We start from the raw sequence: 27,110 nt of genomic DNA, 5'->3' as shown, positions 1-27,110 counted from the left end.
GCTGCTATCATTATGGATTGTAGTGGTGAGAGCCTGTTTTTGGGAAGACCAGTAAGGAGACTATTGCAATAGTCAATGCGGGAAATAATGAGTCCATGGATTACAGTTTTTGCAGTGTCTTGTGTAAGATAAGGTTGAATTTTGGCTATGTTTTAGATGTATGTAACAACATTTTGAGGCAAATTGAATGTGGGGAACAAAGGACAGTTCAGAGTCAAGGATACCACCTAAGCAGTGAACTTGTGGGGTTGTCAACAGTGATAGAGATATCAGGTTGGTAACTACTATTGGCTGGTGGAAATATGATTAATTCTGTCTTGGATATATTAAGTTTGAGGTGGTGAGATGCCATCCAAGAGGAAATGGCAGAGAGACATTCAGTGACACGGAACAGCACAGATGGTGACAAATCTGGGGAGGATAGTTAGATTTGAGTTTTGTCCATGTACAGATGATACTGAAAACTAAAAGGGCTGATTAGTTTGCCAAAAGAGGTGGTATAGATTGAGAAAAGCAGAGGACCTAAGACAGAGCCTTGCGGTACTCCAACTGATAGAGGTAGCAAAGAGGAGGTAGAATCAGAAAAGTGAACAATGAAAGAGCGATCAGATAGGTAGGATGAGAACCAAGAAACGGCTGTGTCTTGAAGACCTAGCGATTGTAGGGTTTGTATGAGAAGAGAGTGGTCAACACTGTCAAAGACAGCAGAGAGATCTAGAAGAATAAGGAGTGAGTAATGGCCTTAGCCTTGGCAGTGCTCTGATCATTTACTACCTTAGTCAGTGTTGTCTCTGTGGAGTGTTGGGAACAAAAGCCTGACTGAAGTGGATCCAATAAATTGTGCAAGTTAAGAAGGTGTGTGAGGTGAGTGTAGGAAAGCCTCTCCAGTAGCTTGGTGGGGCATGGGAACTGGGAGATTGGACGGTAATTTGAAGAGAGCTAGGGTCAGAATTTTGTTTTTTTCAAAATGGGAGTAATTACTGCATGTTTGAACAGATACCAGTAGAGAAAGAGAGATTACAGATTTTAGTTAAGGTTGGGATGAGCACAGGGGATAGATTTTTACTTAATTATCTGCATCCATGAGGTTATCCACTGGGACATTTTGAATCAATTGATTGTAAGAAAAGTCAATAAAAAATAATTTTAACATTGTCTCTAGTATCAGGATGTGAAGCTTGTACTCTATATATTGAGGCTCCTGGTAAGTTGTTCTGCACATAAGCAACGTAAGTAGATTTCATAAATATTGGTGGATTGTCATTGACATCTGAAATGTCAAGTTTCATTGTTCTTCTACTAGATAGTGGGGGGGATCCTCTGTCTGTAGCTAAACTTGTGATGTTATAACTTTGTAAATTTTCTCTGTCTATTGTGGTTTTTATAAAAATTCTGTAGTATTTACCAGTAGATAAAACTAATTCAAATATAATCTGTTCCAAAATGTCACAGTACTTCTCCATTTTCATCTTTATCTTCATCTTCTACTTTAATCAAGGCTATTACTGTGCCAGGTATGGAATCCTCAGGAAAAGGACTATATAATGATGTGATGGATATCTCAGGGACATTGTCATTCTCATCTATAACTTGTACTAATACTTTAGAGTGGGCAACAAGGCCACCACCATCCATTGCTTGTACAGCCAGTTCATAGTGTGTTGACTCTTCAAAATCTAACTTTTGGTTTATTTTAATTTCTCCACTTATAGGGTCAATGCTAAAGATACCAGTATGGTGGACATTTCCTGAAGTTTTGCTAAAGGAATAGGTGATCTGTGCATTTAAGCCTTCATCATTGTCAGTTGATTTTACTATAATTACTGTAGAATTGATTTCAGTATTCTCTTTTACACTGACCTTTTAAATTTCTTGAGTAAATATTGGAAAATTGTCATTAGCATCAGTTACAATTACCTTTATAAATGCAGTTCCAGTTCTAATGGGGCTTCCTCCATCTATAGCAGTTAATATTAGTTCATGTCTATTCTGTAATTCTCTGCCTAATGCTTTCTCTAATAGAAGTTCTGATAATTTACTCCCATCTGGTCTGATCTTCACATTCAGTGTAAAATACTGATTATCACTGAGCCTGTATGTCTGTACTGAATTTATACCAATGTCCGGATTTTCTGCAGAAGCTGTAGATTCTGTAATCTTTATCATCATAGTATCATGAAAAAACACTGGAGGATTGTCATTTATATCCTGGATTTCCAGACTGACACTGAAAACATTTAAGGGATTTTCAACCACAGCATCAAAGGTTAGGAAGCAGGTACAGTAGCTGTTGTCCCACACAGTGTCTCTCTGTCTATCCTGTCCTTAATGTATAGATTTCCAGTTTCTAAATCTACATAAAAAGATATATCTGAAACAATGCTAAATCTTCAAACTGAGAGATGTTTAATGTCTAAACCAAGGTCTTTAGCAATATTTGCAATAACAGAGGGCCTGATTCAGACTCGCTTGCAAGTGCTTGAGCGCCCGCAAGTGGGTCGATGGTGAGCTCTGTGCACGCGCAGTGGCTGCACTGCACATGCGCAAGCCCCGGAGTGAGAGAGAAATTCTCTCGCTCCGTGGCTCACTACAAAAGGGGCGGCTGACGATGTTGATCGACAGCTTACCCATTTTGTAGTTGTGGCGTGGGGGTGGCTTCACAAATGGAGGCGTTCCCAAGTGAATGCCTGCCATTTGTGGGCAGCCCCACTGACATCACCAGTGATGTCAGTGGGAGAGCTTCCGGCTTCCAGTGGGAGAGCAGGAAGCTCTCTGGGGCTTGCGGCCATGAGACCCTACCACAAGGGTCTCGTCGCAAGCCCCGATGGTCACGATGGTCTTGAACATTGCAACCATCATCCTGGCAGCTCACAATAGCTGTGGGTGGTCACCCACAGCTAAGCGAGTGGCCAGGAGGCCGCACAAAAAAACCCAAAACACCCTGATTCAGAGCGAGCGCTCTTTCATGTCTGTGTATGAGAATTCATCATAGCCATTAACAGCTTGTGAAAACTTTCAGATCAGCTTCCTATTATACACGTACAATCCAAGAATGAAAATATCATTTAAATCGACTTCAGTTGTGCAATATATATCCAGATTTACTATATTCTTTGTGTCATAGAATCCAGAAAATGGCTTGGTCTCTCCTAACAGATCTGCAGTGATGAATATACCAATGGATCCCTAGTTTTGTATTTTTCTTCTTATTGGCCAACAGCGGCATTTTTAGTAAACTTAAAATGCATTTACAAATTGCTTATTACCAACAAATGATTTATGAACATTTTCAAACTAGTGAAGCTGATGTTCTTAGTTTTGTTATAAATACATTATGGACAAGTGCAGAAAAAAAAGATAATAAACAAAACTAAATCTCAAAGGCAAACTTAATATTTTCCAATATTATATTGTGATAACAATTTAAGAACCTCTTTAAGGTTTAAATCTTTGTAACAGTGTGAGGTCATTCTCTTGGCCAACATCTTAATATAAGTATAAGAATATCACATTGTTACAGATATTAAAATTAATATAAGTTGTCGCATTATACATTTTGATATTAAGACAAAGGCCCTCATTCAGAGCCGTACGCTCTGAGCAGAGCGCACGCTCTGAATGAGGGCCGGGCTCCATTTTCATGGAGCGTCCTCCTGGACGCTCGTATAGCTGTGGGTCACCACCCACAGGCTATACGAGCGTGCATTGTGATGGTCGCGATGGTCGAGACCATCGCAACCTTCGAATTTGCGAGCCGGAGCCTGCGGTTGAGGTTTTCAACCGCAAGCTCCGGAGTGATTTTGGCTCTATCAGAGCCAAAATCACTCCCACTGACATCACTAGTGATGTCAGTGGGCCGGCTTCTGACGGGAGGCGTTCCCTTAGGAACGCCCACGTCAGGGAGGCACGCCCCCGGCACGCCCACCAAAGGGGGCGTGCTGTCAATCAACATTGACAGCACGCCCCCTTTGATCGGACACAACGAGCGAAGGACTTTCCTTCGCTCGTCGCGTCTGGCGCATGCGCACGACGGAGCTCCCTCCGTCGTGCACATGCTCAGTCCATAACATCGACCCACTTGCGAGCGGACAGCCACTCGCGAGTGGGTCTGAATCAATTTTAAGTTATCAATTTTATTTATTTTTATTATATTTTCTACAGTAGCTCTTGATATTTAAATTTAATAAGTTCTTCAAGTTCTCAAGGTCTAAATCCTGCTATCAGTATAAATCATGGTCCAGTTTCAGATAGTGAGACCACTATTTAACTATATTCAAGTTCTGGATCTTAGTGCTAATGTATAAGACTAGTCAAGATCTATTTACTGATATTAGTTACAGAATTTCTTTAACTTGGTTTATTTGATACCTCTCCCTCTTAAAACTTTTTCTTCACATCTCAAAATTGATCAGACTGTATGCACTTTATCTGAATTTTAGTATCAGTTCTTTTTATTACCGTTCTACTTTTAATACAGTCACCACTAATGATGAATCATTATTTCCAAACACAATTTATACATCAGCACTTGTTCCTTATAGTAAAACTGACCTGGCACTAGATTGGTGATAACTACTTGTGATATAGGGTTATTGCAAATATTTACAATGAGTTCACAGACCTAAAAGTCATTATTATCTATGTTTACAAAAACTCTGATTCACAGAAAAATAAGGGAGATACTGTATGGGAGGTAATAAGAAACTCTAGCAACTAAGCAACTGTCTTACGCTGGGTACATACTATCCAATTATAGAACCGATCAGCCGATAACTGGCTGATCGGCCAGATAATCGAATACTTTGTATGCAGGAGCATTGGAGAATTTGAAACTGATAAATGGCTTCAAACGCTCCTGCAATTGACTGTTTGGGAGGATAATATAACATGTGCACACGCTATATCTTTCCTGATCTCTTGATCCTGTTGTAGATCAGAAGAAAGTACACACTGAGCAAGAAATGATTGTGTATGGATGCAAACCAATCCAATATTTGCTCAATCGCATTGGAGCATTTATTGGATCAGCACACACTATCTGATAGTATGTACTCAGCTTTAGATAAGTATATATGTATTTATTTATTTAGGTTTATATTTACAACAGTGACAAAAATGTAGGCTTATATTATTTTTTCTTTCTTCACAGTATCAATTCTGCAAATATGTCCTAGACCATTAATGCCAAACAATGGTGCATATTATTCCAGTGAATGCACTGTTTTTGTTTTGTTATTTTGAACTACAAAGTTTTATTGTAGTTTGACACAGATCAGTTTGACATAGTTATATTGCCCACTAACAAATGTGTTTCTTGTGTTTTTTTTACCCTTTTCTTTTATTAACAAGAATAATAGATTCAGTGTAAAATGGATTAAACAGTAACTGTTATTCCAGCAACAGAGATAGTATACTATAGGTCATTTGATGTCACAAATATAAAATAGTTATATACAACATTCACCTTGAATAGTATGTGACGCAAAGGTATGGCCAAGAACTTTAAGTTACACCTTCTTTCCAAATCTGTGAAATGCTGACAGCATGTTCTAGTTTTGAGGCACTGCACCACAGGACAGCACAAGTCACCCTGAACAGATGCTGTAATTAGGGGTAGGGGGGGTAAGGTGCGCTCTTCCTGCTAGTAATGGTGATGACTTGAGTGTGTTTGTGAGTGGTGTTAATTAGAATGTTTCTTCTGGTGGTGGTGATGTTTTGGGAGTGAGGAGGGTGTGATTGGGTATGGAGTGTAGTTTGGAGTAATGTGAAAAGGGGAATGGAATAGGATCAAATTTAGGCCAGCGAGACACACTACTACCTGGTGCTTTAATACATACTACTTCTGAAAGATATGCAATGATGTCCTGATTTCACACATTTGCTGACTAATAATAAAGTGAAATGGTTGTGACACTTGTATGATTTGATGAAAGCCACACAATATATACAGTGTCTGGATCTGCTACAACCAACTATATTATTAAAAAACCTTATTCACATACATAGGGGGCATCTCAATTTTATCTAATTTATAAAATAAAGTAAGTTATGGTATCAAAAAGAGTAAAGTACAAAATAGTCTATTTGACATTACAAAATATAGATTTGAAAATTGTTCTAATAATTGAACAAGGTATATAATATATGTTTCATTTCTAAGAAAAAGTAAATATAAAGAAGTATTTAAGAAGCATCAGACAAGCAGTAGTTCATGATAATTGAAATACCTAAAACACTATTGGGGTATATTTACTAAAGGTCAAATTTAATCGATTTTAAATCGATCAAAATCAATTAACATCGATGTTGTGTTTCTGAAGCTAAATCACACATTTACTAATACTTAAAAAAAAGAATTAAAAAATTGTCTGTTAGTAAATGTGTGATTAAGCCCCAGAAACCCAAAATCGATTTGAATAGATTTTGATCGATTTTAAATCAACTAAAATCGACCTTTAGTAAATATACCCCTATAGGTCTAGTTTTTGCAACTTGATCTTTTTAATAAGTTGTGTCATTATTTGATGATTTAAATGGCTAGTTTTTTTTAAACTATCATTTTGTAGCCCAGAATCATGAGAATTGACAATTTATTTTAAACTGACAATTTAATTTAGTTTCATAAAAGTAAAGTCAGATAGAGATGAGAACAAAGCCACATATACATTGTATGGGTATAGCAAGTTCAATTTATGTATTTGTAAATGGAGAGCACCTTGGAATCAACTGAAAGATGGCAAAGATTTTAACTTATTTTATTTTGATATACAGTAATAACCAATACAAAATGTGTACCCTATGTTTTGTTTGATTGATACATTTACTTCTATGCTGTTTCTAGGCAATTAATCCATTTGTTTTCAGCTATACTGTATAGCACTAGGTCTTAATTCTGTGCATCTGCTTATATCTACCTAACTATATAATTTACTTATACTCTGACACTAGATTATTAATGTTTACTAAGTTACATTTAGTTTTACATCTGTTTTTTTCACACTGGCAGGTTCTCAATTATGATCCACTGTAAGCGGCTTCAATAAAATTGCCCTCACCCATTACTATGACAATTAATGGGCGGAATTCAATTGATTTCATGGCCCGCATCTCCCGTCTAAAGTGACAGGAGATCGTGGGCCGCTATTTAATTGTGCCAGAATTTCACGCTGATCGTGCCCATAGAGGTCAGGTTTAGCCGCGTAAAGCAGCTAAACCTGACCAAAGTGCTGGGCGCGATCACGAAAAGTGATGTTTGGGTGCCCAAACATGTCACTTTTCGCACATTTCAGCTCTCATCCCCCAGGGGCTGTGAGCTGAAATGTAGCGCTTGGCAGCTGATTGCGCCCGACAGGAGCAAGAATAGAATAGCTCCGTCAGGCGCGATAGGGGATGAAAAGAATTGAATTCTGCCCAATGTGTTAGCATATTACACATATCAATGAATAATGACTGGTGCTCAAGTTTTAAATGCCTTTTACAGTGGATGTGATGTTACTACCTTGGGAAATGTATCTGTTAGTATGAAACAAAAATGGTTACCATTTATAGTACCACCTGACTTGATAGGCATAACAAATTCTAAAAGTAATTTTTGCCTCTTATAACAAATGAAGCCTTTTTGTCTCTCTATAAGAATTGCTTGTATTTATACCACTGCATGCATGTTGCATGAGGCACATGCATAATTAACATGCACCCTACAATAGTGCTAAATAGTAAGTAAAGAGGAAATCATAATGACAAAAGAAAATGTCATTTTTAAGTTTCATTTTATGAGGGTGTATCTGGGTTTGAAGTGAGGAGTTAGAACAATCTGTGATTCATATTTGGAGCACTGTATGTGAAAGCAGCAGTATCATAATGTGGGGAACAAATCAGACAAACAGAAAGCCATGCATTGAGTTATATAAAGCACAAATCAGTGAATCCCGGAAATACACATGCAGGTTCCTGTCAAACATTTTGATGTCAAATGCAAATCTATATGAAAATAAGTACATATATACACTTTTATTATTTAGCAATATTTTTAAAACTAAACAAAATTGGACAGAATATTTTTTTTTTAGGAGAAAGCAGTTTGGGTTCCATCATCTTTTCTACTTCATAAGCATGGTGGTTATAATGCTCTTTCAGCTAAACAGATACACCATGAATGTTCTTCCTCAAAAAAGTTGGTTGTTTTTATCCAGACCAACTTTTTTATGTGTCATAATTTTGGCAATTGTTTATGTGAAGCTGAGGGATCATGCTTTCCGAGAGACATCAAACTTGACACATTCTAGCTAAACACCAACAGTAAAGTCTGGAAAGTAAGACTTTAATTACCTTCAGCAGCATGTGATCTGGTGGATGGACATAAACTTATTGTGCAGTGCATCTCCCAATCCAGATCTAACATATGCAGACCCTAATTTGCTGGTAACATTCAAGGTTTCATTAGCGCCATATTCAATAGAAGCAATCAACAATTTGTGATTAGCAAAAAATCAGTGCACCCTTTGGATAAAGATATCATTATATCAAAACGCAAAATGGACTGTGGGTAATAACACATTACAGTAAATCAGTTCTCGAGGAGGACATCTGGCGGCTTTGTCAGCAGAGATTGGGGGAGTCCCAGAAGCAAACACTAACTTGATTTGACATACAGTACACGTTGATTCCTTACCTCTGGTATGAGATCTAACTTTTAAAAGATGTATTTATATGCTGTTTTTAACATTTTAAATGTGCAATATATGAATTTGATATTAAATAAAAAAACATGGTTGCAGTAGATTTTCTTTGTATTTTTTCTGCATATATATGCTCATTCTGGAGTAATTTGATTGGAAAAAAAATACTCATCAGATGGGCTTATACAAATTTATTCTGAAGTAAGGGTATTCAATCTATATGGTGAGCTGGTGAGGTGCTAGATGTACTGTTGATAAGCCCAACATTTTATTATCTCAAGTAAGGGTATTTAATTTACCAGAAAGTTGGTGTATTGGACTTTTTTGTGCAAGTACCTTTCCTAAAGAATCTGGAATCACTTTTTCTTTAATATAACACTAGGGTGTAGTTTAATATTTATTTATGGTAATGCACCATTTGAGTTTATTTTTCTTATACAAGTAGTTACAAACACAGCACTGGAGGAGTCATATAAATATAGAAGGAATTGGTCAATAGAAGCAATGCCCATCAGCTCATCTTTTTAAAATTGAATAAACCCATAAAAAATATAAAATTCATATAAATTCTTGAAGAAAATGACAAATGCCTTCTAAAATTATACAGACTGATAAATAGGGAATGTTTATTCAGAAAATACAGATCTTAAAACATTATGAAATGTTTAATACTAAATTTCTAATATTTATTTTTTAATCTTATTGTATTATACTGTTACAATTTTATTGAACCAGATTGTTGCATGGTAATGTTTCCTAATCTTTATTAATCATAAGGTTCAGTGAGATCATGTTTTAAATATTTTCATGTAAGTAAAATAATTTTTATTGAAATCCAAAGTCACACAATAAGTGTTCTAGTTTACCCCAGTATTCCCTTAGTGTTTAATTCTCACTCTCTACCCTACTCATACAAACAGATTTATATTTAGAAATCCAAAGATTGCCAATTGCTTACTGAAGTTGTTTGCCATTATAATGAGTAATAATCAATTAAAAGCTTGTTTTACAATATGTAACCACTGCAGTTACCTTCATTATTAAAGCACCATGTCAATTCTGTCTTTAACACAAGATTTTCTTTTTATAAATTGCCTGAAATATGTGATACAATTCTTAGTTTTCTAAATGCAAGTACTTTAATTCCTAATGCAAGGTCTTTAATTATATTTGCTAGAACAGAAAATTAAAAAGTTACTTGCCACCTACTGGGTCTATGTACTAAGCATTAGAGTTAGATTAAGTGGATGGAGATAAAGTACCAACCAATCAGCTCCAAATTATCACTTTATCAGGCTTTGCTTGAAAAATGACAGTTAGGAGCTGATTAGTTGGTACTTTATCTCTTTCCACTTTATCTCTCTCCAAGGCTCAATACATAGACCCCTGTATCATGTCATCATGTATAATCTTTGTTTTGTAATAGAAAATACTTGTCATCTAGGAAATATTTGTTGTTTAGACAATCATTCTTTAAATATACATTTTAGTGACAGGTAAATGGAAAAGAAATATTGTTTTTCTACAGACCAAATTAAGGCAATGCTTTTGTATCTAGCTGTAGGTTTGCAGTAAGTTTGTGTAAAAAATTAAATTCCAAATGTAAAAATACAGTACTTTTCTATATTCTACTTATAAGTAAATTATGGTGTGCTTTGTATTTCTGAGAAAACATGTTAATGTAGTTAATTTATAAAGTAAGTTTCTGTAATGTTAACTATATATTAACAGGAAATATATATTATCTTAAGACTTACAATTATATTAGGTAAAATGTAAATCAGTTCAACTTTTAAATTGGACATAGTGTATTTTAAACTGTTACATGAATGTATTTTCCATTAGCTAATTGCATAAAGCAAACAGGTGACCCCAAATTGTGCTATAATTTGATACTTTTTCCAGCACAGATGTATAGTAAGAATTTATGAATGTTGTGCTAAACTGTACCTACAACTGTGTGTGCTGAAGGAGTGTGTGCCAAAATGGGCATGGCCACATGCCACAAGGGGCATGGCCACTGGAAAATGGTATCAACATGACATGCCACTATTTCTCATCACTCTGGGAACATTCTTTTCCATTCCAGCTTGAATCCCAGGTATGACTATTTTAGAATATGGAGAATGTGAAGTAGCTTGTTATAGTTAGAATTCACAGGTTTTCACTGTAGTAGCAGGTGGCTCCATTGGTAAGGTGACTGGCTGCAAAGCATAAGGTGCTAAGTTTGAATCCTAGTTATGACTGTATTTTAGATTAATAAGAATGTGAAGTAGCTTGGTATAACTAGAATTTGCAACTTTCCCTTGTAATCGCAGATGGCTCATTGGTAAGCTGTCTGACTGCAAAGCATGAAGTTACAGGTTTGATTTTTGATTCCCAACTATGACTGTATTTTAAATTAAGGAGAATGTGTAGTAGCTTGATATAGTTAGATTTTACAGGCTGTCACTATAGTAGCAGATGGCTCCATTGGTAAGGTGACAGACTGCAAAGCATGAAGTGACAGGTTTGATTCCCAACTATGACTGTATTTTGAAATGTGAATATGACTGAAGGGGGGGGAGATGTGATCAGACACAGAGAGGAGATGCTGGGACTCACAGAGCAGGAAGCTACATTGTCGAGGGATGTAACTTCTATATATGCTGCCCTGGCTGGTGGTCCCTGCCACAGCACCCAGGGCATGTGCCTGGCTTAACCCCCCCTGGTTATGTCACTGGTGGAGGTGTTGCCCATAGCAACCAATTATATTTTGTCTATCAATTTCTAGAATGCAATAAGGAACTTATAGTTAAAATCTTATTGGTGGCTGTGAGGCAACACCTTCACTTTTCATTATTAGAAGCTTTATTAAATTTACCCCTCAGTCCATGGATCTGTGAATATAATTAATTTTACAGCCTGCTCTAATCAATGATCAATTTAATAATTTAAAAAGTATTATTATAAATGTATGCATTTAACTTTCTTTTAGCATGTGATTAAATGTGATATACATTTTATTATTATTTTTATAACTAGCAGATATTAGAATTTTCCAAATGATAAAAATAATTTTATTTATATAGAATTTTTCTCCAGCAGGACTCAAAGTCACTTTACAAGCATCGAACCATGTAACATTACATTTACCTTTATATAGAATTATAAATAGTAAGAACATATGTGTTTGATGTATTATTATTGGTGTTTTTGCTTCATATTGTTACATCATAACTTTTATAAACTCTATATGAAATGATGAGAAATTCTAAATGAAGCAAGGTATTTAGAGAAATAAAACAGTTCTGAAAAGTATAATGTTAAATTAGACATATAGTAAGTTTATTTTAGATTTTCGGTGTAAAATACAGTAGTAACTACATCAGAAACAGTATAATCAGTACACCATTGCAATATAACACATAAGTACTTTTAAATGGAATAAACTTAGGTAATGAGTAATAATACCTAATAATGACACACTTTGTTTTTTCATTTTGTTGTTTCTTTTGCTATCAAACTTTCATGAATTACATTATCATTTTGCAAGCTTTTTTAGTTACACTAAAATATTTTTGAAGTCAGCATATACAGTATTTTCTTAGAATGTAAATCCATTTAATGTGCTAGTTTCTTAATGCAACCATAATTAAGCTTCAGATTGCAAGTTCAATATTGATTTGTGAAAATGTGCATTGTCACAAAAACGCTCAATTCAGATTGTCTATCATTTAGTAGTTAGGGATTAAACTTTGCATTAGTGTTCAATATTTCAGTATAGTGCAATGCATTAATCATAATCATCATCATCAACAACAGCATTTAATGCGTTGTTGAGTAAAAGTACTCAGTTTTAGATTAAACTAAAATAATTTTAAATTGTATGAGCAGGAGAGTGATTAAGGTCGAGTACTATATTTTATAAATTCCATAATTTTTTCTTGTGAAAGCAGACATTGTTTAATACAGTAAACTGTTGTATATTTCAAATCTGTTTTTAGATAAAAAAACATAACATAATAAATAATAAGGCATTAAAGGCTGTAGTATTTATAAAATGTCAAAAGTAGGTTGATATACTTGTTCATAATTTTGGTTTATTACTTCGAGAACAACATGTTGAAAATTTTCTGTGACAATTAGCTTAATGTTAACTTTTGCCAAGAGAGGAGAAAAACCATAATTATTTATCAAAGTTACATGTTCTTCCAGAATGCCTTTTTTTTAGTCATAAACAGATTTAAAAACTTGAGCATAATCAAAGTTAAAGTTCAAATAATGGTAGTGTAAACTAATATCAGCTATGTTCAAAGGTCTGTTAAATATAGTATGTATAGCTTTGAAAAGTATAAAGAATATGATCAGTGTTAATAATGATATCACATTTCAAAATATGAAACCATGTAAACTTCTTTCATATATTCATTTTATACCAATACACAATACAATAAAATGTGCAAAGTACTACCATAAAATTGACTCTTTAAAGTAAAGAATGAACACCTCCTATAACAAAAATACTCCATGGATTATTAAAAAACTCAATACAGTATGAATGATGAACTTGAATTTAACACAATAATGACCAAGAACACAGATAAAAGAAAGCTACTATAATAAAGTAGAACAGTACACCTAGTTTCTATTGAGCATAGGGTCTTCATGGTAATATTTGGGACCACAATACTACTGTATATGGAAGTATTTCAGCACCCTTTCTGGGCAGAAGTGACATTGCAGAAGCTTTACTTAATTAGCCACATATTAACTTATGTTATTATTGTACTTACATAATTAATAATGATCACTTTGTTTGCATGTAATATAACTTACACACTTGATAAATAAAAGAGTAACTCTACAGTAATGAAGCTGTGTTGCATTTTAATTCTAGTACAGTTTATCCAACTTCTGGTTTGTCACTAATTACTAAAAGTATGACACTAGGATTTGAACCAGGGTTTCACCAATTAGTAACTATGGGTCAATTTAACCACTGAGCAGTAGATGCCACCCTGTGGACTTGTTGCCCATGTGCCACTCATAACAATATATTTAAAATCATTGTTGACTTTCCCCCTACTCTATAAATTATTATTAGGATATGTGTATACATAATGATGGAATATAGAGTTATGCATAATATGTTTTGGAATGTGGTAAGCTATTATTTGCTGTTGAAGTTAAAATATATAAATATCTATAGATTTACATTTATGTAAAGTAATAATTTTCCATTGTTTTTAAATGAGTATGAAATACTCATTTTAAAAAATAATTTTTCATGAAAAAGAAAAGTATGGCCCTTACAGAAACAGCTCTTCTGAGCTTCTACTGAACATCCAAGTTTTCATAATATTATCTTAGAAATATGATATTATCTTAGAAAATATAGTTTTGTGGTTGACTAAGTATTAAGAAGAATATTACTGTAAAGTACATTTTAGAATATACTGAAGATTTTTTTTATCACAGTTACAATACATTCTCACAGTTTTTTCATAAACAAACATTTAATCAAAAACACTATATTGTACAAAATTTTTAAAATGGTATACTGTAACACTGTTTGATAATATTATGATTTAAATTAATACTAATATGTAGTACTAACATACACACCTACAGACACAATTTACTTAATCTTTGAAAATCAACTATTTGACAAATTACAGTTTGGTGTCCATCCAAAAAGCAACACTGAAACTATTCTAACTAAATTGACCAATGACTAATTAGATGTGAATGACAAAGAAGAGTACTCCTTATAAATATTCTTTTCCTCTAATGTATGCACTTTTTAATCTTTGTTGCTCTATTTTCTTATTTTTAATTTCCATAAGCATGTGTAGCATCTCCCCAGTGGTATATGTTCCCCTATTCTTTTCTTTGGACAAAATTTCTATTCAATGATTGAAAACTGGTGAGAATACCAAGCATTTTTTTACTTAATTGAATACATTTTCAGTTTAAGGACTTCTTAACGTACTAGTTAAAACATGTATTTTCATTCATTCAGTGCTGTGTAGAAAACAGATATTGTACCTGATAGTATTGTGTCATCTTACATTTAGATATTAAACCACTGCAGCAAATGTTACAAAACAGCCAGTTGATTCCCCACAAATAAACTATATTTATATTATACATACAGTACTACAGTATATTTACCCAATGAGAAAAAAGATATTGAGTCAAATTTCAGTATGTACAATAATAATATTAATATTACTAGTTTTAATGTAGATACAATTCTTATAAAGCAACATAATAACTGAGATAAGCTTCATATACAGTAAGATTTTTTAAAGATGAACAAGTACTGTATCTGCATTAAGCAATGTATCTTAGAAAAGAGTATTACTGTTTTTGTAATATTTCAACTTAGTGTTTAGTGGAACTCAAAGGTGAATACTTTTTTCTGTAAAATGAAATAACCTATAATACTGCTGTATAAAACTCAGTATATTTGTTATCTTTTTCAGGTTCTTTAACTAATATAATAATTTCAAATTTGAACACAGATTGATTCTGACATTTAAAAGTGTATCAAATAAATATATATTACATAATTATACATAATTGTACTTATGTAATATACATTATTAAAAACTTAAATATATTTCAATTCCAAATACAAATTATTTTTGTTGATAAATTACACTTTCTATTTTGTTTAAAGCTTTTAATATATATTTTATATATGTAGGCATATATAAATATATATTGTATATATATATATGATTTTTTTTAATAATGAAACTTAAGTAAATGATTATAAAAGTCATACTTGTACTATAGCATGAGTATACACTTTACAAATATAGCTTTTATTACAAATATGCAATTTTTGTTATAATTACAAATCCTTGTAATTTGTACATTGGTCTAAGAAGGGATTTTTAACATGCACATCCCAGCATGCCATAATAACAAAACTTTGGCAGGGCATTCTGGGATGTGTATTTCCACAACAGCTGGAGGTCAGCATGTTGAAAATTCTTGGGCTAAGGAACACAGACTACTTAATATATAGCAAAGACACTTTTAAAGGTTCCAAAACTTTCTTTTAGTCAGAATGGTGAAGTAAGGCTTAATAAATTCCAGTTTTCAGATGTCTAGTCTACTTTGCAGATAACTTTTCAAGTTTCATTGAAAAGTTTTCAGATGTCTAGTCTACTTTGCAGATAACTTTTCAAGTTTCATTGAAAAGTTTTCAGATGTCTAGTCTACTTTGCAGAGAACTTTTCAAGTTTCATTGAAATAAAACTTAATGAAATATATAGCCCATTCAATATAGTAATACCTTCATCTGAATAAATGGCTGCTGCACATCCAGTCATGTGCTGCAGTGATGCTGAGATATCCTAACTCAAAAATATAATCTGTGGTAAAATGAATATCAAAGTATATATTTTTTATTTATATTTATTTGTATATTAAAAGGTAACATTGATAGCTACATTTTTATATTTGCATTAGTACAGTAGCTTTTTAAAGCTCTGATTGAAATCAACAATGTATTATATATTTTTGAGGTCAATCCCTAATTTAGTGGTCAATCAATAATCAAAAATAACATTTTACATTACTGACATTTTTTTACATTCCCATTTCCTGAATTATCAGTATTATTGAGATAGATTGTGTTTCAGCAAAACTAAACTCACTTCCATTTGAATCCAAATGGATAAATTAGTGAAAATTGTAAACTTGTAAAATAACTTATTATTAGAATATATATTAGAATTTACTGCGATGATGATTGTGAGCTTCCCACTTTCCTGCATTTTGAACACAAAATTGCAGTCACTGTGAAATAATAAAAATAGCAGAGCCAAACATATCTAATTTGAATTATAAATTTAATTTTCTAAATTGTTTTTGATCAGATGTTGAGTGCAGGAACAACGTGTTCAGCATCTGCATGAAATGCCCCAATTTTTTTATTAGATAACTTTGTTGAAAATAAAACAAAATCAGGATACTGTACATAATTTTGAGCTTTTTGGGTATATTGTGATGCTGATATATTGCACGAATCCTCTGGTTGCTATTAGTGCTCAGAAGGTGTGATCAGTTTTAATTTTAATATCTTTGGATGATAAAATATTAATGATTCTCTTAGTGAAACAAATCCTGTACAATTTAACTGGTTAAATTACAAAAAATGTTAATACATATAAACTGACAATGAAAGATGTGATCTCTCTATTTCCCTCGGTGTCTGGATCTGTAACTTGCACATTATGGGCCAAATTAAATATAGGGTGAGAGTTTACAAAATATGAGAGTTTAGCAGTAAACTTTCACACTTTTTATACTAGACCAATGTAATAGAGTCCGAGAACATGCATACTTGCATGTTTTTAGACTCAAAAAACTCACATTTTAAGATGTTTTCCCATCTTGAAGATAAAACTTGACCAATGTGAGAGTTTACTGCTAAACTCTCACATTTTCTAATCTCTCACTCTATTACATTTAGCCCTATATGTAAGTTATTTTAACCACTTAACTGATGTGGTTGCATGGAATGTGAATGCAGCCAACTGTGCTTCAGATGACAAACTGTGACCTGACTGCCTCACTGTGTTTTTAATGAGGAAATCCATTCTACACATGTGCAGAATGGATCTCCTCTGATTCCCCAAACTCTCCTGCAGACCTGGCAATTTCTCACCAGTTTTGCCAGAAAAAATAATCAGTTAAATGGTTAAGTAATGTAAACAAAATTCTTACTTAACTGAAAATGAAATGCTAAAATCCCCCTCTGAAATTTCCAATGCAGAGTTTCATTGTAGGCATTTTTGATTATCTAAGAGTTTAAGGGTCTTTCAGTGCACTTGTCTGGATAGATTAGGGTCAACTGGGAGCTGCTATTGCCCCAGGTTGTGCATACAGTTAGTTAACTCAAAAAGAGTTAGCGTTCACCTGTGAATCATGTGTGTTTGTGTCATGTGTGTAATAATATTAATAACAAGCTTGTATGTGTATTTGTGTATTACTATGACAATATTTATTCATCTATATTGACTTTGTCTATAAATAGACCACTTCTTAGCAGAAAGACTCACACAAACTAAAGGGACTGGGTGGTGATGGGGAGGGGAAGGAAACACAAGAGACTACTCATATAAAAACAAAAGTGAATTCAATTTAATTGAAAAGGAATAAGAAAAATTAAATTGTATCTATATTGAGATTTAAAAAGTGATGAAAAAAATCTTAAAAGTCTTATAAATCAATAAAAGTTCAAAGCATGTGCAAATTCATGATCATATCAATCTTCTGAATTAGAAAACAGTCCAGGTCTTCATAAAGGAGTAGCAAATCATCAAATCCCATAGATGCAGTGTAAATTACGAAAACCATTCATTAAATCCAGTGGTCACATTGGTAACACCAGATTATTGAAATCAAACAAAACAATTTGCTGTATATTTCCTTAAACAAGTGAAACACTATGAATGGTGTTGCTGTTAGTACTAAGGTCACCTTCCATATGAGTAATCCATATATATCTGAGAATTGGGCCCACTTCTGTCACAGTTAAATAGACTTATCCCAAAGAAACCAGAATATCCTGCACAGGAATAATAACCACTGTTATATTTCACATCTAAAAGTAAAACCAGCAATAGGTACCATATATATCATATTTTATACCATAATTTTATCATAAGATACATTTTATATGCTGGAGGTGCTCCCTGGAATTGAGTAACTAGAACTCAAAAAATAACAATAATTGGAAAAACCAATCATCAGTATAGTGATTCCTTTGTGGGGCACTCTTTTGTACATAAATGATTTGTTAGTATAATTAAAAATTAGCTTATAATATACAGGTATTTCCAATAAAAGAATAGGGAATTGTTGTGCTCATTTATAAAATATCTAATCAAGCTCCCTTAGCAATTAATCTCATGAAGTTATAAAAATATATCTATTATAAGAATTATAATAAAGTATGTGGTGACTATGCTTGTTTGAATTCATATGCTCATATAGCTCCTGATGGGTACATAATATATTATAATAACAGGGTCAGGTACAGTCATATGACATAAAAATTGTAAATAATAATTGGAAATAACTCATAAATTAGAACTGTATGTAATGATAATCACTCGGTCATTTGAGATAAATCTATACATTGAGTGTGATAATAGCATGTCTGCTGAGTATCATCCCAAATTCATATACCATGTGTGGCCAAACACAAACACATATGCAAATGATCCCCGGCTTGCAACAAATTATTTAATCCTATTGCCGAGTTGAATACTACCTCAATGTAACCAAAAATATATATATACACATGAAATGCTAGCAGAGTACTCTGAAAAAAGGGGAGAGCAAAGACCTCCCTGTAGGTGTAAAAATATCCCAGATGACCTGATACTGATTTATATCAGGATAGCAATCCCGGATGACATAATTAAATAGTATAACATATTATAGGCAGATAATATCATGTTGTGTCACATAACCCCATAGAAATCTAAATAGTAAGAGCTCGATTAGATATTTTATAAATGAGCACAACAAATCCCTATTCTTTTATTGGAAATATATTAAAAGCTAATTTTTAATTATACTAACAAAACATTTATGTACAAAAGAGTGTCCCACAAAGGAATCACTATACTGATGATTGTTTTTTCCAATTATTGTTACTTTTACAGTTAAATAGACTGCCAGTCCTGCAGTGGCTTGCAGTCTGTCCCCATGTGTAGTGAAGTGGTGAGATAAGTATCAGGCTAGCGCTCACTGTACCATGATGTTGTGCGAGTTATGTGGTGATCCCTCAGCTCATGGCTTGGGGGGGAGTCTGGCAGTGTATCCATGTTCCTGCAGACAGTTCAGGCAGCGGGTACACTGCTAGTGCTGTGCTGACAGCCAGGAGCTGGGCACTACCAGCATTCCTCCTTGTAGCCCACACTGGCTTGCAGACTGTCCCCAGGTGTGGTGCAGTGGTGATGTAAGTATCAGGCTAGCGCACACTGCACCATGATGTTGTCCTGGTTAAGTGGTGATCAATTAGCTCATGGCTTTGGGGAGTCTGGTAGTGTGTCCATGTTCCCGCAGACAGTCCAGGCAGTGGGTACACCACTAGCGCTGTGCTGACAGCAAGGTGCTGGGCACTACCAGCATTCCACCGTGTAGCCTACAGCAATCCTTACCTTCACCCGCAGCTTCAGTGTCATTGGTATCACCATTCTGTGATCCTCCTCCCGCTCTTCTGGAGCCCAGTGCACCAGTGTCTTCAGGATGTTTGTGTTTGAGCCTCGTGTTCCAACACATTTCAGCCAACTGTGGTGGCCTTTTTCAAGGAATATTTTGAATATCATTTGTGAGTTGCAAGTACAATGATAACATAATACGAGATTTGCTCTCTAGGTATAGATTCTGTAGTAGAGATTTAAAGGTCACTGTATCATTAAATTGATGGAGAACTTCACTAGTCAAGCCAAATATTAATTAAAATAGTGAGGTTTATCAATGCAACTACTGTACAATGCCTGATAAATTCATCTTTAGAAATTGTAGAATTGTTGAAATTGATAATATATGATTGTATATTATTTAATTGAATGTACAGTATATTGGAATGGGTTGGAAAATATATTTGACAGTCATGATGTCTACAATCATTATTAGAATAATGAAATTACAATGACCATCAACAATGTAACTGCATCCCTATCTGAAAAGAAACTGGTTAGGTGCATTCATCAATGCCAAGATTTATGCAAGAAAAAAAAAGTTGTGCTCAATTTCAAACTTTGAAAAATATTGTAAAGGATTATTTTTACCAGTATTTCACAAGTATTAAAATTGAAATCTGTTGCATCAAACAATGTCTCACTGTCTATTCAACATTTATAAAGATTTAAATAAAGGTTTACAGTATATTGTTTACATTTACAGATATACATTTTTATCCTATCAGTTTGTTAATATTAAAGACCAACTTTTGCAAAGTAACCAAAACAAATAACTTTTTATAATTTCTTCCACACTGCAATAATGTATGTGAACAAAGACTGAATAACAAAGAGATGATAATGTAAAATGTAACTTTCCATTGTCTAAATCACTTTGTTTGGTGGATATTTATTTTATCCTATTATATTTGCATCCTATTACTTACGTTTCTAAAACCAAAAGTAAAGAAAACAAGCATGTATGCACCCACTAGTTTAGTTCTATGAAGATAAGTAAATGACTTCATATCCAAATAATGAGCTAATATTTTATATTAAGTTTTCATATTGTTGATTACCAACCAGGGTCTCCAATAGCAGGTTCTTATTTCTGTTAAATACTTTTAATAAAAAAATGCAAACTAATTTGTATTAATGGCACTTCTGTATGAAAGAACTGAAATTAGTAACAATTTGTTTCTACATCTACATCTCTCAACATATAGATAAATAGATGTGCTCTGAGGCCCAAATGTAAAATTGCTTTAGTCCTGATTTTTTTAAGCATTTATCTCTAAATACACATTGATTACATTATTTGAATTGCAATGTTCAAAGAATGTTTTAAAGATTAAGATTGCAAAAAAACAAAAATAAATCATAAACAACTAATAAAACATGATTATAAAATGTGAGATATTTGTATTATTATCATTTTAATTTCATGAAAACATATGAAGTAAATATAATAATTGTTATAGTACAGTAAATTAGCAAACCTCCATTCATACACTGCTTTCTAATTCCAAATAAAAAAAATAACTTCTTTATTTAGTTGCATTTCTGAAAAAAGTAAATATTAAAAAGTTAATTTAAATATATATGAGAAAATTATACAATTTGCCAAAATAAAATGACAGTTGAAATGAATCAACAGACTGTTAAATAGGAATTTTGATACAAATAGTAATATATTATAGTGAATATTTAAGTTCCAGTAAGTAATAAAAATAAGTAAATACTAAAACACTATTAATATGATTAACTTTGCAATACAATAAACAAAGAAATATTGATTTATGTTTGAAAAAATTCATTTACAAGAAATACCATAGAAATAAATCCTAAAACAATTAACTAGCATCATATTCTGCTGTTTACTGTACCAACCCAAAACTCTGTCTCTGCATACCAAGCAAACATTATAGATTTTTTTACTATTTCCCAAATTGTTTCCACAAAGAGCTAATTACAGTATGTGTCCAAACAAGTTTGAGTAAACCTGAACACTTGACAATCTTACTCATATGTTATGCCTGTTACAATATGTAACATAGTCACTTGTGCCATTTTTTTTATCAGTTTCTTATTCTTTATGAGACTGAAAGGCATATTGAGTATTATTTGCATCCAGCCTCTCAATGTAAAGACTCCTTATTTGTGGCAATACAAACTCTTTATTCGCCTAAATGTATTATTACTGAGTCACCAAGACAGGAGCCTGTACCAGTGATCAGTGAGAAGTAAAGTGATCACATTGCTAACATATTAATTCCTGCTTTGCCCTCTCAGCTGCTCTACTATGAATGTGCCAACAGATTATAGCAATGCGCAAGCCAGAACACTGGGGAGGGATTTAAAGGATCTTAAGACTTAATGCAAAATCAGTGTTGCTGTCGGAAATGGAAGGACCACCACAGATTTCAGAGATTTCTGCTGTGACCCTCTCTTTCTTACAAATTGGTGATACTTAATACTTATAGGTATGCCCCAAAAACATGTGTCTTTGAGAAAATGCCACAACATACTTTAATAAATAGGCCCATAAAATCTCAAAATACAAACCTCCCTTCACATGTCATATTCCTGTACTATACATGACAGTGGAGTATTTTGTCACTTTATAAATAAACATTAATAACGATTAAAAAAAACAATAACAATGAAAATATATTAAATATTAAAATGTGATAAACTTTATGCATGTGTAGTAAATATAACAAGTTTTTTTTAAGAAATCCCTTATTAAAAAATAAGTTTCAGTCAACTGACTTCAGAACTGTAAAAACAAATCTAGCAGTGGAGCAAATGCATACTCACTTCAATATATTTCACTACTAAGGTAATCACAAACATTTCTTTATTACAATTGACAGCCAAAAATAATTTTAAAATAAAGTTTGAATAACCCAGTATTAAAACAAGAATATTCTGCAGCTGTACTATATAATACCTAACTGTCACTGCTACTACTTTTGGAATTAGTCTAGCACTATACAGTGTCAGAATATACAAGTTAATCTTGAAAGTAATTAGATAATTGCTGTGTAATGCATATTGTAATTTCCATTCCTTATCGACATTAGTCCCTCTAATGAGTAACTAGGCACACATATTTAGTACATTAGATTATCCAAATCCATATAATATTAAACATAATTATTTAGATACTATACTGAATCACAATATTACAGTACAATATAAATATGAATGTAAATTACATTTTAAATCCATGGAAAACTATTGAGAAACTTGCAACTCACCTCTAGCAGGTTGATGGTTGTTAAAGGTTCTTCAGTAATTACTTTTGCTACTCCTGAATTATCTGCATCAAGAAGACTGTCTATAGGAACACTTGGATTTGGTTTCAGAAAGCTGAAATCACTTTCATTTGAATCCAGAGCAACACAGACATCATAAGAAAGTGGAAAAGGCAAACTTGCAGTACTATATCTAGAAAATAACTGAGGATCCATCTGAGAATAAATGTTTGGATTTATGGAGCTAAAGCTGGTTGAAGGTTCATCTTTCTTGCATTTTGACAGAACAGCTAATATTACAGTCAACATGAAAAAGAAACAAATCAGGGCTAAGGCTACAACTAAATAAAACTGTACATTTGATTGTGACTGTACATTTGTTGATTGATTATTGAGTTCTGGAGCAACATGTTGAAAATCTTCAGCAGCAACAAGATTTAGTGTTACAGTGGCTGAGAGTGAGGGCTCACCATTATCCTTCACTAATACTGCTAGTCTTTGTCTAAAGTTATCCTTCTCTTGAAAGATACGTGATGTTCTAATTTCTCCAGTGTTGTGACCAATAGTAAAAGAGAAGGGTTCTGATGTTTGCATAAAATGGTAAGAAAGCCAACCATTGTGCCCAGAGTCAGCATCAACTGCCACCACTTTTGTTACCAGATAACCATGTTCAGAAGCAAGAGGAACCATTTCAAACACACTATCGCTTTCTGGTGAAGGATACAGGATTTTGGGTGTGTTGTCATTCTGATCTATGACACAAATGTTTAGGGTTGTATTAGAGCTCAGGGATGGTAATCCATTGTCTTTTGCAATTAACTGGATATGAAATTCTTTCTGGTCTTCATAGTCAAATGACTGTTGTGCATAGAGAACTCCAGTGACCGGGTTAATGGACAGAAAAGAAAATACAGGGAATTTCTCCACATTTGAGCTAACAATGGAATATGTGATCTTACCATTTTCTTCAGTATCAGGATCTGTAGCTTGTACACTATAAATGGAGCCTCCAGGCAAGTTATTTTCTGTTATGTAAGCTACATAATTGTTCTTCTGAAAAACTGGTGGGTTATCGTTTACATCTGATATTGTCAAACTTATGATTTTTATTGTGGAAAGTGGTGGAGATCCTTTGTCAGTGGCTATTAAAGAAATATTGTAATTTGATGTTTTTTCTCTGTCCAATACAGTTGTTGTAATAATTTTATAGTAGTGTCCAGAGGAAAATAACAATTTAAATGGTAGTGGGTCTTTAATCTCACAGGAAACTTCACCATTTCCTTCTGAGTCTTTATCATGGATATTAATAAGAGCAACCACTGTACCTGGTAGTGAATCTTCAGAGATTGGAGAAGAGAGGGAATTAAGTGTTATTTCAGGTGCATTGTCATTCAAGTCTATTATTTGGACCACCACATTGGCATGAGAAACTAGGCCTCCTCCATCCTGTGCTTGCACAGACATTTCATATGTTTTTGATATTTCAAAATCCACATTTCCCTTAATTTTAATTTCTCCACTTTTTGAGTCAATATCAAAAACATTTAATGCATCTTCAGGAATGTTGCTAAAAGAATATATTATTTCAGCATTTGATCCTTCATCGTTGTCATTTGCTTTCACTAAAACTACCAGTGTGTTGAGTGGCATATTTTCATTTAGTATAACTTTATACACCTCTTGAGTAAATATAGGAAAGTTATCATTGGCATCAGTGACAGCAATTTTGACTTGCATTGTGCCAGTGAGCATTGGACTACCTCCATCTGATGCTGTTAGGATAAGTTCATAATAACTCTGTGTTTCCCGATCTAGAGGAATTTCTAAAATAACTTCAGGATATTTGATGCCATCAGAATTAGTTTTTTCACCCAATGTAAAATATTGGTTCTCACTAAGCACATATGATATTACTGAATTTGTACCCAAGTCAGGGTCTCTTGCATTTTGTAACAGAAATCGTGCTCCCAGTGAAGTTGATTCAACAATATCTAATTTGATGGTTTCAAGATAAAATTTTGGAACATTATCATTTATATCTTGAATTTCAACCTTGACATTGAAAACATTCAAAGGATTTTCTACCAACACATCAAAGGTAAGAAAACAGGGATCAGTTGCAGGACATAATGTCTCTCTGTCTATTCTGTCTTTTATATACAGATTTCCATTGTCTAATCGTACAGAAAAATATTTTTCTGAAATATGAGAAACAAGACGAAATTGTCTATCAGAAAGTTCCTTAATATTAAATTCCAAATCCTTTGCTAAGTTACCAACAAATGAACCTTTTCTCATTTCCTCAACAATGGAGTAATGAATCTGTGCAGAGCCTAGATAACAGAACAAGGAAATGAAACAGTAAAATTCTACTTGCCATCCTCTCCATGCCTTGGCTTGATGAGTCTTCATGTTATCCTTCTTTGTCCTAAAGGCTTCTTAAAGATTTATTTCAGTTTTCTTATGTGACTCAAGCATTTAGATTATTATATACCTTGTTGTTTTACAGTATTAATCACTTGGTCCATATGCTTTGATTCTCCTTCTTGTCCACCTCCAAGTGATGTTATGAAGAAGTTTCCTTTTCTTAACTAATGTTCTCCAATCCAGTTAAATTAATATACCTTTTTTTATGTAAAATTTCAGAGACTGCAAGCAAATACAGTATATCTGGATTGTGATGGACTAGAAATGGCTGCTTTCCTTCTTGCAGATCTGCAGTGTCTGATCATACCAGTGAATTCTGTTTTTTTCTGTAAATCCCTCAATTTCTTAGTAAACAGTGGCGCTCTGAGGTACAAATGTGGAATTGCAGGAGATATTATTTTCTTTTCTATATTCTATAGTTCAAATACAAACTATACATAATTATTTGAAATTAATGTTATATGTTTAAAACCTTTGAGAATATTTATGTTTGTTACAGTTGTTGATTGAGAATTAAAGAATTTGTTCTCAATAACTGAAAGTCAATGAAATAATGTAATGCAGTAAAGTTTTAAAATGTTGTTCAGTGAATCAATAGTTATCGTAAAGACAAAATGTATTATGTACAATTATATGATTTTGTAATAGACAATAATATAACAAAGTAAATAGGTTACTTATTAATATTATATAAACAGTGATATGTTAACATGCTCTCTGCTTTTGAATCTGTGTACATATGTACTACACAGGACATAAACCTGAAATGATTATTTTTTCCTTTTTTCACGATGGCACTGAAATATTGGACATTATTGTAACACTGGTGGTATGTAACTAATAAATTACTGGATTTTTGATATTGCTGGAAATTATGAATGCCCTCTACATTGCTCTATTCACATGTGTAAGCTAGCAGGACACTGCTAGCATACTGAGGCTGTGCCCCAAGGTGAAATACTGCTGCAGTGAGTGCAGGTCACAAACACTGATATATATAAATATATATATATATATATATTACATATAAATATGCATATATACAGTATATGTATGCATCATATATATGTATATACTCTCTCTCTCTCTCTCTCTCTCTATATATATATATATATATATATGTATGTATATGTATATACTCTTATTGACTGGCACTCATTCTCATCATAAATTACTGCCCAGGGGATAAAATGTAATCAAGCACTTTTTTTGGTAAGCATAGTCACAGCATGGGGAGTCATTCCCTGCTAGTAAAAAAATCACATACCTTTTAGGTATTCTGAATAGTAAACCTGCATAATGAGTGAGAAGAGGCATTTATAAAGTGCATAGACAGCTTTCTTTTCATGCTATAGGTGTGATGGTCGAATGGGAGAGGACATTGTTGCTATCAACAACAGGTGCATTTACACTGTGACAACAAGGAAACTGTGTGGCTGGCAAGCTAGAGGGCATTTTAAAGCTGTAAAAAAGGTGAATTTTTGACTGTCAATAATATTTGGCTGTCAGGGGAAATTGGGCGAGAGCTGTTTACTTGACAATAGAGT

General features: G+C 33.2%; 1 protein-coding gene across 1 annotated transcript; it reads right to left on the bottom strand.

The window, feature by feature from the left end:
* Positions 1 to 1,446: 1,446 nt before the first annotated feature.
* LOC148506002 (protocadherin gamma-B1-like) lies at positions 1,447 to 26,861 on the bottom strand. The gene is made up of 4 exons (XM_088447440.1): positions 26,831 to 26,861; positions 23,140 to 25,469; positions 1,918 to 2,319; positions 1,447 to 1,860 (listed from the first exon to the last, which is right to left on the bottom strand). Exons 1-4 carry the CDS (start codon positions 26,859 to 26,861, stop codon positions 1,447 to 1,449), a joined length of 3,177 nt encoding a protein of 1,058 aa, XP_088303566.1.
* Positions 26,862 to 27,110: the final 249 nt, after the last annotated feature.

This window comes from Taudactylus pleione, unplaced genomic scaffold (genome assembly GCF_031769625.1).
Source record: "Taudactylus pleione unplaced genomic scaffold, aTauple2 ptg000431l, whole genome shotgun sequence".
Lineage (NCBI taxonomy): Eukaryota > Metazoa > Chordata > Amphibia > Anura > Myobatrachidae > Taudactylus > Taudactylus pleione.
Note: the sequence above shows the minus strand (reverse complement) of the source record. Positions and strands in the feature narration are given on the sequence as shown.

What these genes read in the sequence shown, in the direction of transcription:
- LOC148506002 (XM_088447440.1), bottom strand. Translation starts at nt 26,861, where the DNA reads ATGCAGGTTTACTATTCAGAATACCTAAAAG. An exon ending in CTATTCAGAATACCTAAAAG is followed by an intron (nt 25,470 to 26,830) that starts GTATGTGATTTT and finishes TCTGTTATCTAG; the next exon opens with GCTCTGCACAGATTCATTAC. An exon ending in CTGGAACTGCATTTATAAAG is followed by an intron (nt 1,861 to 1,917) that starts GTAATTGTAACT and finishes GAAATTTAAAAG; the next exon opens with GTCAGTGTAAAAGAGAATAC.